The sequence below is a fragment of the Falco biarmicus genome, chromosome 1, assembly GCF_023638135.1.
Source record: "Falco biarmicus isolate bFalBia1 chromosome 1, bFalBia1.pri, whole genome shotgun sequence".
NCBI classification, from domain to species: Eukaryota; Metazoa; Chordata; class Aves; order Falconiformes; family Falconidae; genus Falco; species Falco biarmicus.
Window position 1 is genome coordinate 72306882 of NC_079288.1, and position 12422 is coordinate 72319303.

General features: G+C 39.5%; 1 protein-coding gene across 1 annotated transcript in view; it reads right to left on the reverse strand.

Annotated features, from left to right (window-relative positions):
• Window positions 1–12422, reverse strand: part of LIMCH1 (LIM and calponin homology domains 1) — a 181386-nt gene that overhangs the window by 63838 nt on the left and 105126 nt on the right. Inside the window, exons 4-7 of the mRNA XM_056351247.1 lie at window positions 11623–11729; window positions 8305–8335; window positions 5338–5448; window positions 628–823 (exon numbers count right to left, since the gene is read on the reverse strand). Of these exons, the coding sequence (XP_056207222.1) occupies window positions 628–823; window positions 5338–5448; window positions 8305–8335; window positions 11623–11729 (445 nt within the window). The remainder of the gene's footprint in view (window positions 1–627; window positions 824–5337; window positions 5449–8304; window positions 8336–11622; window positions 11730–12422) is intronic.

Consider the following 12422-nt stretch of genomic DNA (forward strand, 5'->3'; position numbering starts at 1 on the left):
ATTGGGTAAGAAAGGCAGAGAAGCAGCACCCCTTCTGTAAACCTAGCGCTGCATGTCCTCACATAAAGCTGTACAAAGACGGGCACAGCTTTGATGCCCGGAGCTATTAATTTACCCCATTTTCTAAATACCATGAAAACAGATATGACATTTGGCAAAATATTGTACGTAAGACTTCAAACACTGTCAGGTATCAGACATTTCCAAGATATTTCTGTGATTTATCTGCCCAAGGTTTACTTAGGCAAACATTTTATTCACTTCAGTATTTCCCTTGTTCCTGCACTTTTATTTCTTGCTCCAGCCTAGTTCCTAAGTTAAAACGAGTCTGCATAACATCCTCATACACTAGAACCCAGAAAAGCACCCTTCCCATCATAAAATTACATGGCAATGATGTAACTCATTTTCCAATGCTGCGCTAAGCTAACTGCAACAGACTTCAAGTAAGTTGTTGGCAAAGTCATCTAAACCTCAGGGAGCACAAATCAGCATTCACAGAGAAGTTCTCCCACCGGATTAGCATGATTCAGAGGCTGTGTCCAGTTTCCGAATGGACATTTGCTCCAGCAACGTTACTTATGCGTCACAACATTCTACATGTGCTGCACTGTGACCAGTACTTACCATCACTGCTCCCTCTGAGAACTACATCTGGAGATGGTGTCTGCTGTGAGCGGGAGCCAAAGGAGTCCAGACTGTCAAAAGAATCATCTCTGCCGTGGCGAGGTGGGGAGAGGGAATCGCTGCGTTCAGAGTCCCAGCAGTCTATATAGCCGCTGTCACGAATGCTGCGCTTTGGGCTCTCAATATCCTCCGTTTCCTACACAGAAGTACAGCAGGTACCTCTTCGTAAAGAAGCCACTGGCATACCCGTGAGATCCGCTACACATCAGACAACAACACGTCTTCCCAAATGCTAAAAATCTCCTCCCCTAAAAAGGGTTTCCTTGCTTCTCTCCTTCAAAAGAAAAGTGCAAGCTTGCAATAAACCCCAATTTTATAATGATTAAGAGGAAACCCCGCTCAATCCATTACTACGATAAACAGAAAAAGTTGCAACAGGCAAGCAATAAACCGATCAAAACTGAAAGTAACCTGAAACTTGACTTGCTGTCCATAGTCCATAGCACAGGCAAAGGCACTAGGATTTTAACATTGTGCCTGCATCAGGTTTAAGTCTGCTGCTTTCCAAAAGACACCCCCCCCCTCCTCTTGCCCATCTATTGTATCTGGCCAGGATACCAGCAGACAGCATTTGTTGTTGCTGCTTCAGCTCGGCAAAATAATGAAGCAGTGTGCCCCAGTCTCCCTCTACCTTGAAGAGAAATTCCTGTTATGAAAGAGGGATGTCTTTCTGAAGCAATCAGCAATGAAAAATATGCAAAATGCTTTTCCTGATGCCTCAGAAGAATTCAGTTGTGCTCTTTACTCTTTGCCAGCTCCTGGCTCTGGGGGATATGAAAGCACTTGTAGCTGACCCACATGTTCAGAGCAGGGAGAACAATGGTTGTCTTTGACAGCCCTGTGATTATAAATTCTTTCCAGTGCAAGCAGCACATACTAAAACACTGAAACTCCAGCAGAGGAAAAGGTCAATAGAAGCCATCCTCACCCTTGCATTATAATAAATCCCTTGTTTTAGAGAGTGTCTTAACATTAATTACAATTGTACAGGCTGAGAAAAAACACAAATAACTACGTTTATTTAAAGATAAATCTATTTTTTTCTCCACCGACAGTAAGTAAAGTCAGAAATGTGAGTGCCATTATCAGACTGACATTTTGCGACCCAAGAGGCTGGAATGTGATTTTTTTTCCCTTTCTTTTTTTCCCCAGAAGCATTTGAATATTAATTTCTAATTAAGAAGCACCCCCTGCTTACCACTAGCTGGAGCACAACAGCTCAACGGCTGTGTTGAACACAGCTCCTACTGTCCCTGACTGCTAAGGTTTTACCCGTTACTAATACTGCCAATGAGAAGATCAATCAAGAACAACACCGTATGCACAAGAAAGCGGGTTCGCTAGAGAAGTGGTAGAGGGAGGAGAGCCCTGCAGTAATGCAGCAAAGCCTCGGTGCTGGAGAAGAGGGAGGCTCAAAGCCAACAGAGATCAGACCCATCGTCCTGTAGACTTTTCAGGAAGAAGTTTTAATTAGTGCCACTCACTATTACTCTGCCAAAATACCACATTAAGGGCAGCGGCAAAGGTCGCCTAAGGCCAAGCTAAACTGTGGTAATGTCATTAAGTAACCTCACTGCAAATTGAAGTGGAAGTATTTTCTAAAAACAAAACACATCTAACAAAGTTGGAAGTGAATCCTATGTAATTTCCTTCCCCAATCCTGCTTAGTGAACTAAAACACTGATAGAAACATTAGACAACAGAGATCTGTCTCCCTGAAAACCGCATGAGTTACACACATCCAAGAACAAATCTAAAAATCCTATCAAAATCCCGTTTGTGACATGATCCAAAAATCTTTTTAAAAATCCAAATTCCCTAATCCTCTCATCCCTTCATACCAATCAGCTATTCTCAATCCTCAGGCACACTTCCATTTTCCTAAATTACTGTGTTTGAATGACGCTGAACTGCTCAGCAACTACAGGGACTTAAACTCAGGCAAAGCGCCCCATCCCGCATTCACTATCTCCCAGAGTTTGAAAACAGTCCAATTGTGAACTAATGAGTTCTGCAGACCCTACTTTCAGAGGCCTGTTGATGTTAATTTTGCATGCCGCTCACCAGGAATTAGGAGGCACGCACCAGGATGGGATCCTAGACCTCTGTAAACAAGTTCTTTACAGCGTTCCCCTTGGCAAAGCTACTCTCCCAGCCCTGCGCTGTCTCACAGAGGGGTACTTGTCCTGCCTTCAACAAACGTCATCTCCCAAATGTTATCAATGGGAAAGTGGTTATCTGTGAGACTGATAACACCATAACATGACAGACAATAGCGCATTAGTCTTTCATATCATCTAATTAAAAACACAGTATGTCACCGAGTGTAGTAAAAGTGTGATTGCCAAATGTAAGATGTATTTCTCCAGGAAGTTCCACCCACTGCATATAATCAAAAAGCCATGGAAGTTTTGTCATTGGGAATTTCCAGTTTAGAAGTAAAGAAGAATGCGTAACTAAATAATTAATGAAATTAAAAACAGAGTAGCATGAATTATGAAAAATTAGAAATTATATCCCTTTCAGTATGAGAAGCATAAAAAGATGAGTCCGAGACAAGTTACATCCAAGGTGCCTTTTGATTTGCTTATTAAAAAAGGCAGAGAGGATTTGTAACAGAAAAACTAAACCAGACTGAATTTATTGTCAATTTAATTATTAAATTCTGTGGAAAAATTGCCAGTAGAGAATATGATAAAGTGCCTTTTCATCACTCGAGCTCAGCTATAAAGAACATCAGAGCATTGCACAGCATGATTAACATGTTCTATTTTACAACCAAATCCTCTTCAAATGCAGTAACAGACAAGCCCACAATTGCCAGTGGGAAATACTGCAGGGGTACAGGAGTAGGGACATGATCTTAAAGTACGTCACCAACGTCCCTTGTAACAGCACCACCTAAACAAGACTTTTCAGGACTGCAAAGTGCTCTGTTTTTACATTAAAGGAATATATAGCGTTCAGCTTTTATGAGATCTCTACTCTGCTCCCAGCTCCAACATCTGCAACAAATCAAGTCTCAGACTCTTGCTTTTGTCCTTGACCTGCATGCAGCGCTCTGCAACGCCCAGCCAGGTGCTCCACTACCATCAGCTCCTGGAGAACACTGCCTTTCCGCCCCAGCCTACTTCATCCCTCAAAAGCGCTCAAGATAGGACCTCCAAAATGCTCTGATGACTAGTTTCGCGGGCAAGCACCACCTGGAAAAAGAGGAGCTTCATGCTGTGAGATTAAACATTAAAAAACAAACCATGATACCATGCAGCACAAATGTCAGAACAACCTGCACTTTGGCAATTTTTCTGAGCTAGCTCCCTTGTCCATCTCTGTTTCACCTTACAGACTCTTTGGAGCGGGGGACCTTCCCCACATCTTCTATTTGGAAACAACTCAAGTATTAACTTCATTTCTTTATTGCCTAGGCTCAGTCCTATCACTCATGAGTGATGAAGTCCCAAGTGATTAGTGCAGACCATTTCAAATGAAGACCAAAATAAAGCTCTACAGAGAAGCAGGGTGTTCTCTTCTCCTCTCCATTTCCACCTGCTTGTTCACAGGATCTGGGCTCACAAACAGGGATCTTACCTGCCTAGTTTAAGGCACACTGGTCACACTAGGGTGTAGGAACTGCTGTCAGACAGCCAAGTATTTCTTCCTCTCCAGTGGCAATCTGGTGCTGGCCTTCTGAGATCCCACAATGAAGAGCTGCAGCTGGTGCACATGCAGTAGCAGAGCTCAAGGAGAGTATGAGCAAGGAGTCTCCCATGGTCCCCAAACCCTACTGCCTGTGGTGACTTGGCTGTTACGTGAGATGGGGAGGGAGCAGCAGGCATGAAGCTTTCTGTAGGCTGGAGAACATATCTGCATGGCCTTTCATGAGCAGTATGCCCAACATGTGCAATGCTAGCACTGGGTGCTGCCATCTTCTGACATGCCTGTCCCTTGCCCCTTCCATCCTCAGTAAACGCATACTTGGATACAAACACCAACCATTGCTGAGGTGAAGTGTCTCATGTCAAGGTTTGGGGCACTGGAGCGCTCAACTAAGAGTCCCCAAAGCACTCTACAGCAATCACAACTTCTCCTTTCCAACAGAAAGCTCATTGTAAAACACCAAATATGATTTCAGCCAGAATTCAGAGCTTGGCAAAACACAGAATCGTGGTAACTGTGCCCTTGGTGAAACATAACTTCCTTCTACCCTTCAGCTTCATTTAGATACTTTGGTTTGATGGCTTATGTTGCAACTTCAAAAAAAGAAAAAAAGGGCTGCCCGGGAGACTGAATGTTTTAAAGAAGAAAAATCTCTGCTCCTGAGAGTCCTGTCACCTTACTTTTGTAAGGTGTCATAAATGAAAATAATTAAATCCAAAACATATGGAAATGAAGATGACAGAGCCACATGACAATTATAAAGCCCCATTTGACATCACATGCTGCATCACTGATACCACCACAAAGCTGGCTGCCAAAGAAAGCTGTGTTCATGGTTTGGCAGAGTCAGAAACATTTTTGAAGGAGGTAGGGGTCTACTAAGTAATTTGTACTCTAGCCCGCCACTTCTCTCATATTTAGCAACAAACAGGTGATTTATGGGAGTAATAATTAGAATTAAATTTCCATTCCCAAAACATAACAAAAAGATACCTTTCTCATTTGGGCCAGCAAACCTTCAAACTCCTTCAGGTTCAGGGTTGATCCACTATATGACGTGCAGCTGTTTGCAGCTTTCCCTAGCCAATATATGGTGACTAATACCTGCAGAAGTTAATAAGAATTAAGTGAAGCCATCTATACAGTCACTTAGCTAAATTTACTTCCCTTCAACTTCTTTCATTTATTCAAAACTGCACAGCAGCACAAGATTTCGTTATAAATCAGAATTGAAAGAGAAGTGTCTGCCAGTAGTTAAATACCAATACATCAGGTGACTATGCAAATTTAAACAGTCCTACAGAATATATAACTTAACAAATTATCTTCCTCATAGTTTTAGGAAAAAATGAAACTGTCACGTCTGTCTTGAAAATAAACAGCAAAAATAAATCTGAAGAAAAACTCTACGCAAAATATTTGAAACTGCCTAGAAGACACACTTATTTATAAATAAATGTTTGTAAATCCAAGAGGAAACAAGTCCCTGAAGAGTACCAATACTAGTGGTCATTAATTAAAACCATTAAGACTAATGGAATAAATAAAACATCTCAAACGTCTGCCTGCCTATTTCAAGGACAGAAAAGGTAGTACCATTTTTAATCATCTTAATGTAATTAACCAGATGACACGGGAACATCTACTTCCAAGGCTTCTGCTAGCTTAAGAAATGCTTAGCTCAAGATTAATCAAAAGCCATGAGCATCTGGTTGTTTCTATCAGACTAAAGAAGAAAGACTTAGTGGTTTCATTCAAGTTCTGACTTGATGTCTCTCCAATAACTCATAAATCACTTCAAAACTAGTGTGGAAAAAGAGCCAAGAATTGCTCTTGCAAATGTTTACATACCCTCTCACTCCTTTAGTTAGCAAAGAAATCTGATCTGACACTTCTGGCGTTGCACTTGTTTTAGGAAAGGAGAAATTAACATGCTCAGGATGGTCAAATCCAACACCTCCAAAACCGCTGACCTTTATAACATGCAATGGAAGCAAACAGTCCTTCTCTGCACCACATATGTCTCCACTTAAAGCAACGTCTTTAATGGTACCTGTGCAGCAGCAATTTGGACTGGAAACTGATCATCAAAGGCAATTCAGTTCACTGTTTTGAACTGCTTGAAAATGCCAAACCATCATCTAGAAATTACAGCTTTTTCTCATTTAACGTTCATTATTTAGGCATATTCCATGACATTGCGAAGTATTTAATTGCAGAACAAACAGGGAATATTTTGATGTGGGAAAGATGTGCAAGCAATAATAAATAATAGTTGCCATTAACTGTCTCAAAAAAAGTTAAATAAACTGAAATATAGTATTTTACGTTTTGATGGGACAGGGCCATATAATTCATACCCTATAATGAACTGAAGAAATAGGACAAGGAGAAGTCCCAAGAGGACACTGGGGACAGACACCTGTCAGACTTTTGTCCCCTGAAATACGCAGCCACATTCCTTCAGTGCTTTCTTCTCAGTCATATAGGCTAGACTTTTGATTAGCCTTTTCTCATCAACTTGCTCTAATATCCCCATTTTTCATTTAAGTGTGATGCCTAAAACCACACACAGCACTCCAGCTGCCAGAAAAGGATACAGCATCTCATACAGATCCCCTGCTTAAAAACAACTGTGGTGCATCATGTAAAATATATTTTATATATAAATAGTTTATATTTCCCTTTAGTTTACAAATAACATACATGCCATGAAATAACTGAATAGCATTTTTAATAAAGTTCAGAAATTTCCCCCTTGTTTTTAAAATTACATCCAAACTGATACTACTGTGCTGAGGGAAAGGAGGTATTTTGCCAATAGGGTTTTTTTTTTTTTTGCCTTGAAACAACCTTTATCTGAGCTGTTTTCCTTCAACCAGCACTACTCAACAAATTTATGTAAAAAATTCTTACAATACATGTTCTCAAGTTAAGTGAAAACACTTGCAAATATAGTATTCCTAGCAACCAGGAAACTATCCAATTCATTTTGCCATTCAGTGCTCTGATGAAGGTTGTGGTATTTTTATTTATTTCTGCTAGCATTTGACCACTTTCTCTCTTCTTCCTTTCTTTATCCCTTTTTTTTTTTTTTTTACTTTTTTCCAAATAATGTTACGTTTGCAAGCAATTTGGACTGGCTGCCAGCTGAGGTTGCAGGATCATGCACCTGGAAAGCATGTATTGCCTACAAGCACTTTGTGGAGGATACTTTTGAACCTTTACCTTTAAAACAATAAATCTGTACAAACATATTTAGCTAGTGCCCACAAGAGTCCTAAAATGCTAAAGCTGAACTCCTCCCCTCCAACTTTCTGTGCTGGATACAGAAGATACTACTCTAATGATGAGGGGAAAGATAGGATGAAGTAATTTTATTTTTTTTTTTTGGGGGGGGGGGGGTGTCAGTGGTTTTGGTTTTTTTTTAATATTTTTTACCTGCAGTCATGAGTACTGGCTTGCAAAGTTATTAGGAGAAGGTCTTGGCATTTCCTAGCAGTTTATAGGGATGTGAGCCAAGTACAAAATTGAATTTACAGCAGCATTCAGCTAGGGACAGACAGCTTACTAGGCTTTGGAAGAATAACCAACCCTGAGACCAGCAAAGTTTAGCGATTTTCTTTTCCGCTTAACAATTATAGGATCCATTACCATTAGTTTAAATTAACAATAAATTGAAGTTAAATGGAACTAGCCTTTCTGATGAAACACAATTTGGAAGAACAAGAAAGCTAGCAAATCTAAAAGTAAAGACTTGCATCCAGATGTAATGATCATTTTGCTTCATTTTAAATGCTCTGTGCAAATAGATTTTATGCCTATATATTCATGAAAGGCTAAAAAGCATAGCTTCGTGGGCGAAGAAACATCTGTGCTGTTTTTACTGACACAATTCTTGCTCAGGCTAAATATAGGATTAACCAGAGGGGAAAAAAATACTCCAAGTGATGTACTTACGTTTTTCAGCTTCCTACTACAGTCAGTGTTCCTGGTTGCACACACATACACACACACACAAAAAAAAAAAAAGAGAGAAAAAAAATAATCAGATATCAGACACACTTTCCAAGAGCATGTATGCAACAGATCACATTTTCCCTAACAAAAGCCTGCAGAATGCTTCTGCTGGCTGGAAACACATGAAAGCTAAGAAGATGTAGTTCACACATTAATTTATTCATAACATGGGAGTATTTTGTCACCATTACTTCAATCATTAAATTAGAATTCTGGAAGTACAAAAAGAAAATGTGTTTATAATGGTCCCACAGTAAAGTAGGACAGCGCCAAAAATATTTCCTTTAAACAGTTGCTGATTTCTTCAAAAAAGAAGACAAAATTCTCCACTGCTAGAATGTGTTCTGCAGTAATCCAACAGTCAGATTCTTCTCTGTGATAAATTGTGCAAGCCATACAGATTCTGGAAGCAACTGAACATGCATAGGAGACTGAGGGACTCATCACCAAACATTAATGAAATAGAGCAGACACTTCTGTGGAAACAAGCATCACAAAGAAGAAAGTAGATGAGGGAAGCAACAAAGATCCTGCCACTTACAACAGAACCTGCTGCGGAAAATGTTTTGGTTTTTTTTTTTTAATGTACACTTAAGCACTCAGACTGCACATTGGTGTCCTTCTCAATTTATTTTTTCACCGTTCATCAAAATGGGGAAATTTTATGTTACAAACAACAAAGCACAAAGTTTGTGCAAACAACATTTCAAAATTCAGCAAAGAAATCATTGAAGAATGGAGGAAATGCAGATCACATTTAGGTGCTGAAAAATAATCAAGACTACTTCAGATTCAGTAATGATCATCTCTTGATTATTTATAATGGAATTGCCTTCTACTATAACAGTAAATTCACTCCAGCATTAAAGTTTACCTAACAAAACTCAAAATAAATGTACTTACATCTGTGAGAACAACAAAAGCCTGAATATAGGCAATGCTAAAACAAAGCATTTTTGATAACATCTTTTTTAAGCCACAATTTTATCCACCAATACCACATACTTAGAAAAACAAAAGTCCTATTTTTTTCCTTAATAAAATAGCAGTGGAAAAGAATCTTGTTTAACAAGTCAGGAAGAAATTCTTTACAGCATTAGCTCATAACTTTTATAAGCTGAATGATCCAAAAAAAATAGATCTAATGCATACCTCAATCAACATCTATATGAAAAAAAATTGTTTAAAATGTCATTATCTTAATCATGCGCAATAATGTCATATTCATCCTTTACCACAGAACAAATACCATTTCTACCAGTTTAAAAAATAACCCAAAAGTCTTCAAAGAGGGAAAAAAAAATCACCTTCATGCTTTGGGAACTAGCTAGCAGAAGACAGTCTTGAAAATATTTCTCTACAACAGTCATGGACTTGGCTTGTACACCTCAACTCAGTTACTCAGCGTGAACTTGGACAGTGCTAGGAAAACATTTGGCTCATCTCCACAGCTGCTTTCTCTGAAGAGTTGATGGGGAAAAAAATAATCCATGCCAGTGAGACACTTCACGTCTATCTAGCATCATATTCAGCAGAGGGCCAAGCCAGATCCACAGAGTTTATTACTCCTGGTTTAACTTGCTTACGTGCTGGACAGCTCTTCCTGGAGCTCCATGCCAGTCCCAGCCTCTCAGCCTGCCTCCTCTGAGGTACTCCATCATCCTCAACCCCAAAAGATCAAGCTTCTTATCAGAAAGACCCCTTCTTCCTTGTTTCATATGGAGATTAGGGATTGTTTTGTGACTCTCCCCAGCCACTCATTGTCATGATTTTTACAGGACGTCTTGAAGAACCTCTCTCGTTGCAATATTACCAGATTTAGAAAAAAGGCTTTACATAGCCCCCTCTCACAGGTGAGAAGAACCTCATATTAGAGCCAGAAACTTGTAAAAGAGCAAAAAGTGGGAGGCCATTCCTTAAAACAAGGAAAGTGGCCAATTCGATTTTCAGAATCTTTGAATTTTCCCAGACAGTGCTTGAATAGCATGAAAACTTGCCCAGCTCCCACTGCCAGAAGGGAAAAAGAATAGAATGCTGCTGAAATTTAGTAAAGTGTTTCCACATACTTTTCTAAAATGAGTATGTCTGACCAGGAATTCATCAGAGATCTTTTTGGCCACATCCTTTTGGCCAAATGAAACAAGGCCATTCAATCAACTCATCAGTATTTGCTTGTCTGGAGAGCAACAGTTTTTTTTAATATTACACAACTGACCCAAAAATTTCAGGAAAACTTCTAAACAACACCAATTCCAATTTTGTTAATTTTGTGAAAGTGTGGAGTGCTCTGGCTTTTGGGGGGTGGTGAGCTTGATTGACATTAATATAAATGAGAGAAAAACACAGTTTGACTGCTTCTGTTCTTCTAGTCCATGATGACAAAGCCTTCCCTGAAAGGGACAACAGTTCCTATTTAAGACCTCGGTCTATGACTATATGGACTTTGATTCAAGCCTGCTCTGTGTGACCTTAGGCAAGTCAGTAATACTTTCTATGCCAGTTCCACATCTGTATTTTAAATCACTTTGTGGCTGAAATGCTGAAAATACAAGCATTAGAATCTGAGCACCTAGTACTCTGCAGTGAGGGATGTGCACATGCCATGGCTAAAAAGCTGATGATTAAAAGGAGATTTTAAAAAAATCACCTCACCCCCAAAAACCCCACAAATTAGTTATTAGGAAGGAAACCCTCTCAATATGCATGTGGTAATCTCTATGGTAGTAGGTGTGTGGCTTTGTATCTAAACTGGGGCATTTCCAGTCCACACAGTTAAGGCAGACACCCTCAGCCCAAATATCATGTCCCAAGCTATAGCTCTTGTTAGAAAATAAACAGACTGTGCTCATGTCTGCACCTTGTAAAGTCTGAAAGGCCTATAAATGTCCTATAATGCACCTTCAAAACAGTTTAATCTGAAATAACAGAGCTGTGACCTTTTTCCCCAGCCTACATAGTTCATTAGTTGGACAGACAAAAAAAGAATGCCATCAATTTAGATTCACGAAAACCCTAAGTCCCACAGAATCTCACTGCTTAACTAAAACAGTATTTTAAAAGAGCTGTGGTTCATCTCTCTGGGAAAAGTAACAGCCCTTAGACAAAGCCTGCTGAAGGGAACAATGTATTCTTCTCAGTGCTGAAGGTTTCCCAAACCTCAGCTTCCTATTTGTTTTATACAAATGACAGTTCTATGACATTTTTGCTATTGCATCACATGCATCTGAGGTTGTAATCGCAAACTGCTATTGTACTTACTTGATGGTTACTCTGTTTGATGTGTCCTGCAGATCACCAGGATCAAAAAGCTGAGATTCTTTAAGTCCCAGCTCTTTGCAGCCTCTTAAGAATAAGATGATATTATCCTGAAAAGAGATCAAAAAAAAAAACCCAAAACAAAAGAACTTTTAACTCTTCTTCATTGAAAAAAATAACCCTACCGAACCAATCTTGCCCTGACTCACTAGCAGCTCACAGTCATAGCGTTAGCTACATGAAGAACCAAAGGCATTTCCAATCACATAATTGAACAAGTCAGTATATGTTTTGTCTGAAAACCAGATAAATATAAAACTTTTTTTTTTTTTTTTTTTAAGATCTGTAACTGCAACAAGCTTGTTGACTTTTCTCTTTCCAAACCCAGATGTTGGCAACTTCTTTAACTGAAAAAGCCCTGCTAATTTCCCCACCTACTGCTGCAGCCTGCCAACACAACTTCTGTGTTACGGGGCAGAAAAGCAATGGCTGGATTTCTGAAGGGAGCTGGAAGGGTAAATATGAAACAGCCCACACCACCACCATTTAAGCAAGCAGTTTGTTCAGAAAATATTTTGTATTTTGACATAAACAAGCCAGTTATTCCTAATTAACACAACTGGTCTCTTGCCTCTCCAACCTTATCCAGCCAAAAGCCACTGGGAAAAGAGATAGTAGGTGCCTTCTCCCCAGATAAAATGCTTGAAGCTACACTTTACATGACCACCATGAGAAGAAACAACACTAATTCTGTAACAATTTTTATGGAGGATTTACATTTTTCAGAGTACAGAAAATAAAAA